Below are 7,306 nucleotides of genomic sequence, written 5' to 3' on the forward strand. Positions count from 1 at the left end.
CACTGTATCCTCTGATAGGGGAGTCTGAGAATGATAATCCAGATAAATGAATGTGAAAACTAGCTTCCTCATGAAGCTTTTGAAGGCCTGAGTCGCTTCTAAGCTACCTGGGATATGCTGATTTTTTTTTTTTTTTTTTTCTGAATAGCTCTCCAGCATCTAGCAAAACTGGAGTGAAAGCAGAATGCATAAAAGTAAATACTAGGACCACATGTTGCTCTCCATTACCCCCATGTAATTCTGGCATTATTCAACTGAAACTTCATTCTGCGCTGTTACATTGAACTTAAATAACATAAAAAGCCACTGAATTCAAGGGTGCAAAGGTCAATGGGTGTAAACCAGTTGGGCTCCAGGGAAGCCAATTTTCAGTAGGTGAGGATCTGGCCCATGTTCTATGTTTACATTGGTGCCAATTTGGCATAAATCCATTGCCATCAATAGTGTAAATGATTGGAATTTAGCTTGTAATCGCCTATTAAAATCCATTTAGAGTGCTTTTGTTTGAATGTTCAATATTAATCAGCTGTGGTAGCAGAATGAAAGCTGTATTAGAGGAAACCCCAGAATGCTACCTTTCTTCATTTTGTTAATATAAAATAAATTCCAATAATCTTTGCACTGAAAAACCTTTCACTGTTACAGCTGAAAGCAACGACGGTTACCACATCATTTTAAAATGACCGCTCGGCCTAGCAGGACTGTTAACGGCCTAACACTACGATGCCTCACCAAGATTGCTGCAACCCAGACTGGAAACATGAAAGTCCATTTGGATCAAGTGCTCCCACGAATTGAAAAATACCAGAAGTCTTAAGGAAAAACCAAAGTGGTTTTCCGAGAACGGAATTGAGAGTTTCTTCAGCGAGTCTGTGTGTATTCCTATCCCTTCCTTCCTATTTAGGCTTTTAAGTTGTCAAGGCTCCTGCTTATTGCTGTGAAACACCTGCCTTTTTCTAAAGGGAAATGCAGAACAAATCACAGTTCTTATGGCTGGAACTGGTTTCTCTAGTGTTCCTTCTGAGTTTTCTTGTGTTCAGCACCAGTCTCATCTAAGATAATAGCAACATAGCCTCACTGGGGCAAAGCTCTTATCCTCCTCCTAGGCAAAGGACTGTGGGTGGGATCCGTGAAGGGCATAGGTGTTACAACACTGTCAGAGTGCCCAGAAAGTCACTGGAGCAACACTATGGGCTGCAAAGCCAATTTAGGCACTTAAGCTCCTTGTACAATAAATGGTGAGAGAGAGGCCCCTTCGACTGATCTACAAAGTCAACATGCTGGATGAAGGCACCTGCCTTGGCTGGTGATCCGCAAACTGGGTTGGACATGGGTGGTTGACTGCTCATGTGGGACCCAAAACCAAAACATCTGGAAGAGGGCATGGGGGGAAGGAAGTCCTCCTAGCCTGGTGGATGGGGTACTTGGGACTGTGAATCTCCAGCATCCTGTGAAACTGCCCTCCTCATCCTAAAGGTGGAAGATCCCTGTTCAGATCCTCTCAGGTGTGGTCCCTAACCACCAGGCTATAGAAAATTCTGAGGTGGGGTGCCCTCGGTTTCATCTGTTGATGTTGTTGTATTGTTTAAAGTGGAATATTTAGTTGCCTAAGTCTGTTTGTTTTTTTTCTGTCCCGATTCAATATGAAAGTCTCTGCCTCCATCCCATCCTGTGTTCCTATAGTCAGTCCGTCATGGCTGTTTGTGAGTCACACTGTATTGTTCATCTTCCCTCTTAAAACAACAATCAGCCTCCACTTTCCCCTCTTTCTCAGTGCTCCCACTGAACATTTTGTCGTGCTGCCTTCCCGTTTGTTTTGACAACACAGCAGACACAAGGCTGATTTTTTTTTTTTCTCCACCTACGTCTGGTGCCCTGCTAAAATTTCTCTAGACCTCTCCTCCTCCCCCTACCCTTCTCTCTTTTTTCACTCTGCTGTCAGACCTACTTTCAAAATATTGTATTTTTTTTTTTTTTTTGTAGCTACATCTGTTCAGCTCTTCCTCGAGCTAAATGTGTATTGGTCCATTGCTGGTGGAAGACTGCCTGGGGTAGAAGCACGCATAAAATCTAATGATTTTCTAGAGGACGCAAATAAGACATGAGGCCAACAGTTTGCACCATATTATGTTATTTTAGCTTAGAATAGCCTCAGTCACATGGATTTTATTTTTTTTTTTTTTTGAGAAAATGCTTTTGAAGTGATAGACGACTTCTGATCTCTTGACAAGTTATCTCTGGATTAATTGCATTTAACACAAGCTTTTGGTACCTGATGCTTACTGTAAATGTTAGGTTTTAGTTGTGGTTGCTTCCGTTTTCTACATCAGGTATCTGCTGTAGCAAATGCACTCAGTTTATTTGGAACTAAGATCAGGTAATGGGACTTCTAGGACCCTTGCTCCTCATACATCTGCTGTCATTCTTGCTCCCTGTTTGCATGCCTGTATCTGTCATTCTCCTTTGCACCTTTACAGGCCTGATTTGTCTCATTGATTTCAGTTGAAGCTGGATCAGGGCCTTCACTTTACTTTTTGGGGTGGTTAATGAGGCGAGCGGATTGAAAATGAGAATTTCTCTCCTGGGGGTAATGGGTAGTCTGCCATTTTGGGTTTTGCTCTGAATGGTTGCAAACCAAAACCTTTCCTGTAATGCAAAGTTTTAAAAACCATCTGTTTTGGAAACATTGAAACAATTTGCAAGGGTCAAAATTATTGTTAAAATGGGGTGGGGGGTGGGGAGTCCTGTGGCATCTTAAACTGATTTAATTGGGCAGATACAGACTAACACAGCTACCCCTCTGAGAATTGTCAAAATGGATTGCGATTCAGGTGCTTCCGGCTTCACTTTGCCCTGTGTGCTGGGCTAGACTACAGTCCCCATGATGCATTATGCATTAGCTTACCCAGCAGGGCTGGAGGGGGGGCGGGTTTATGGTGGCATAGTGCATTATTGATGATAAAATGTGCCTTGGGAGGCTAGCCTATAGAAAATGAGGACATGAGGTATTTTGGTAGATTAATTTTGAATGGGCGCAGATTGTTTTCAAATAAAATGTGTAACAGGATAACATAACAGAAATTGCAGCCTTTTGCCCCTACCTCCCAGCCCACCCAAAAAGTATTACAGAAATTTCCCAACTCTCTGCTAATTGACATTTCAAATACAGGCTCAGTTATTGCCCACTTGGCTGCTTGTGCATGAAGATGGTTTAAAGCTCTGGCTGAATTAAGTGTATTCAAACTGGAGCAGGGGACTTCGTGCCCCAGGAACCTGGGCCTAAGGTCTTAGATGTGCAGTTATCAGTCTGAGTGATATGGAGTGATATATGGACTCATTGATTAAGATGGAAGTGGGAATCTGAGGCAGTGCCACAGAACTTGTCTGAGCATGCTTTAAGAGGGGGATGAAAAGCCTTTGATTTGGAAATGAAAAGCACTTTTTCTTGGAAGTCGGGGAAGGGATGGGGAACTTCTTGCGTGAAAGCTCTGCTTCTCTGTGGCCAGCAGGCTCCTCCTGCCTCCTTAGCGGCAGTGAGACTAAAAAGAGTTCAGACACTTATTTTGCATGCAGAGGATCACCCTGCGGACATCTCTGATAGACACAACCTTTCTCTACACTCTTCTGCTCAATAAGGAGGTTGAGGAACTTCTTAAAACTGAAGATGGATCTGCCAGGGATGTCGGATCATAAGCATCAGGGCAGGTCTGCGTTAGGCAGCTAAGTTGATTGCAGATCCACAATTCTTGCCTCAGCAATTGCTTAGCTAGAATCAACTTATTTGGAATTGACTTACTGGCTGTCTTCACAGAATGAGGTCAATGAGAGAAAAATCTCCCTTGCTTCTTGTGATACTGAGCAGCTGTTTGCATTTTTGAGGCCCCTCCTTTGCATCACGCTGCCAGCTACAGGGCTCAGTGTAGGTGCAGCCATACTGTGCTATGTTGTTAGTTCCTGCACAAAACTCCCAGTAATCAGGGAGTGATTTTATCCTTAAGGGTTTGTGTTCTAAAAGGGGGTAAGCATTCTAGTTTTTAATCTCAAAGTAGGTGGCTAATTGGTATGAAGTTTCACAGTGGGTCAGATTTTATTCATTTTGAATGTCCTGTACAGTTTCTCTTAGTAATGGTCTTTGGACTGCATTTTCCCCTTTGCAGTCCTATTTTTCTATTGTAGAACAAAATTTCCTGAAAATACTGTATACCTCCATGAAAATAATGTGCACATTTGAATAGGTCATGTTTTTTAAAAATTAAATGCGTGGCCCAATTAGTCAAGTGGAAATTGTGCGGGCCTTAAAGGTTTGGAATCTATGGAAGGGCCTAAATGTGTGAAACCAGTTTATAATTTTCCCTTCTCTGGAATGCCTGTAAATCCAAACCAAAGCCCTGATTGGCTCTCAGGAAAATGAGATGCTTGCACTTGACATCTCTTCAGATTTTTGTCCAGAGTTTGTATGATAGAATTTTAGATTGCTAGAGGTTTTAATGAAAACACACACCTCCCTGAAAGGTCTAAGGATCTGCAACAGTTGCAGTGCAATTGCTGGCTTACAATGGGATAGAGGAGTGTGAAAGAGAGCCTCCCAGCATGTAACAAGGCACGAGCATTTTCCCCAAAGAGTGCCACAGCAACAGCTGACCTCATTTAATAAATTGCCTTATCAGCAGGCATACCCGCATAAGTGAATGGGGACAATTGGTGGTTGCTAGAGAAGTCATGAAAGCCCCTAAATATGCATATAATCAGTTAGTGGTGGAAAAATGTAAAAATCTGCTGATTTGAATGAGTGTAAAATGTAAATACTGCTTGCTTCCCCAGGAATGTAATAAGTCTGAGATATCCCCTGATGCTTTCCAGACTTGGCTCTAGTTGGGCTGAGTGGGATCTAACTGGATATAAAAATTCAAACAGATTGAAGAATATCTGTTTTGTTTTCTTAAATCTGTGCAGGGCAGTTTCCAAATGATGTAGTATATGTACTGTACTGTGTCTACTGAGATGTATATGAATGACAAATTTGGTGTGTCCTTTGGCTTTAGTCGGTACTCTGCTTTGTTTAATTTCTGTTCACTGTAACAAACTCTGGTTGGTCAAGCTTAGAGCTACCTGATTCCATTGGGTAGAAATTTAACCCTCTGTATGCAATGCTGTGGTTTGGATTAAGCTTGGTATGCTTGAAATTTTGATGCATTTCCATGGTATAAACACAGTGCCTTGGTAAAGATGAGCATCTTTTTAAACCAATATTGTAATTCTATATGATAGCTGTTGTAAATGCTGTTTATAAAATAGATTGGGTAAAACTTTGCAATGAAAGCTCTTTGTTGAACAGAACAGCCACACAGCAACTGTCGTAGCTTGCTAACGTATTGCTTCAATGTTTTGTTGTAATTCCAACAGTCCTCTAAAGGATGACCATCACACACTTTAATTTGTGCTTTCAAAGCAATGTTTGCTTAGATTATAATTTTTCTTCCTCCTTCAGCTCCGAAATGGTTAACTATCTGTATAATAAGCCAACACTCCTTAATACTTTGCTAAAGTTATAATAATCTCTGAGTACATTGTGCTGTCAGAGTGGGGCAAAAGTTGTCTACTGGGAATGGCATCTTTTGTATGGATGCATATGAAAAAGCCGATTGGGCGTGCCTTTTAATATGCCAGACTGTTTAAAGATAAGTTTTAGTGCCTAATTTTCTGTGCATTTCAGATTGTCTGTCTTTTTTTTGTAATTCCCTATAAGTTACTCAGCTTTTCCCACTCCTGAGGTTTTCAACTTTTTTTTTTAAATGGTTTGTATTTCTCTAAATTTGAGTAATCCGTGTTTTTCCCAGTTTGATTGGGGTAGGGCTTTGCAAGGGCTGTGGGAGTCCCCTTTCTTTACTGACAATGCAGCTGTTGACCCGTAAGTCTTTTGTGAAGGGCAAATGGAGGTGGGTAGAAGGGAGGCTGAGGCATACCAGTTGTGAGTAATACTGCCACACTTTTGTTGGTCTTTTTTGTACATGAAATAAAAAGCATATTTTGCACTGGCTATTGTACTGTTGTGCAGAAGAAAAGAGATCTGTATGCAGAATCTGTGCTCCAGTCCAAATGGAAATAAACTTGTTTGTAAGAAAGTCTGTCTTATGAAATAGATTGTCCTCTGAACTTGGGTTGGGATGGGTGGTGCTTGTTGCTTTAGGTGGGTATCTTGCAGCAGCAGAAGCAGCATTTGAAGACGACGCTAACAGTTTGCCAGGCAAAGGCCTGGATTCATCTTCCTACCTGAGCTCGGCTCGGTAAGGGGATCAAGGATCTGATCCTGCTATGTGCTGATTATTCTGGCTCTTCGTGACTTTGCTGGATGAGGGCCAGAAGTTTGCAGGATTGTCCATTCCTTCCAGGCTCAAAGTCGGGTTTGTTACCATCACGCCTCTCCTGTGCTTAGGATTGCTGCTGTGCTAGGTGTGGAGTTGCTCTACCTTCACCTGGCTGCCAGAGGTCCCGGGGCAGCGGTGGGCAAGCTGCCCCCCACTGGGGTTCTGCATGCCGCCCAGGAGATGTTTTGTTTATGGTTGTCCACGCGTGGAGTTAGCATATTCTGCTGGTTTCTGGCCACATAGTTTTACTGAAGTGACATGCGTGAAAAACACAGGCACGTGAAGTGAGGGAGGTGCTGATTGCACACGATGTTGACTGTAAGAGCTGTGCTCCTCCTCTGCGTCCAATCAAAGTGCTGCTATGGTTCAATGGGCACACGGCACATTCTAGGCACACAAAGGCACCTAGGTACGCAAACTAGCCTTTCCTGAGGCTGCCTTTGTTACAACAAGCTTGTGGCTCCCTGAGATGGAGGGCCACTCATGAAGCCCCCTCACTAGCCTAGGTTGCCCCTCACCTATAAGCCAGCAACAGGGAATAACTGGGATATAGAAACACTATGGGCCATGCCACCCCTCCCCTTGCTTTTCTCAGGAGCAACCACATGTATTCTATGCTGGAAGCTGCTGCAGAAGGGGATGGGGTGGTTGCACACAGTCAGTACCTGCTGACCACTCCTTACACCGGGGCAGTTCCCCAGGGGTTCCAGATGTGGATGGATATAACCATATATTGCTGGAGCCAATGTCAAGTGGCCACAGGGCAGCCCTTAGTTTGGTCCTGTTGGCTAGGCTCCTCTCTCCACTGTTGTTTAATTCCAAGGATTGAGAGCATGGCTGCTCTTGTGTTTAAAGTTGCTGTGAGTGAAAGGAGCATCAGATGCCAAATCCTCTGTTTACCATCCAGAGTTCATCAGCTCCTATTTGCTTACTAAGCTCTG

The 7,306-nt window shown here is 43.1% G+C and overlaps 1 protein-coding gene across 2 annotated transcripts in view; it reads left to right on the top strand.

Moving 5' to 3' along the window:
• TFCP2L1 (transcription factor CP2 like 1) overlaps positions 1-6,122 on the top strand; it is a 48,982-nt gene extending 42,860 nt beyond the window's left edge. For both annotated transcript variants that reach the window (XM_075001397.1, XM_075001399.1), the window contains exon 15: positions 646-6,122. Coding sequence is in view for 1 of the 2 variants with exons in the window: in XM_075001399.1 (XP_074857500.1) it covers positions 646-683 (38 nt within the window). In the remaining variant the exon portion in view is untranslated. The remainder of the gene's footprint in view (positions 1-645) is intronic.
• The last annotated feature ends 1,184 nt before the right edge of the window (positions 6,123-7,306 follow it).

Source organism: Carettochelys insculpta, chromosome 8 (assembly GCF_033958435.1).
Source record: "Carettochelys insculpta isolate YL-2023 chromosome 8, ASM3395843v1, whole genome shotgun sequence".
NCBI lineage: Eukaryota > Metazoa > Chordata > Testudines > Carettochelyidae > Carettochelys > Carettochelys insculpta.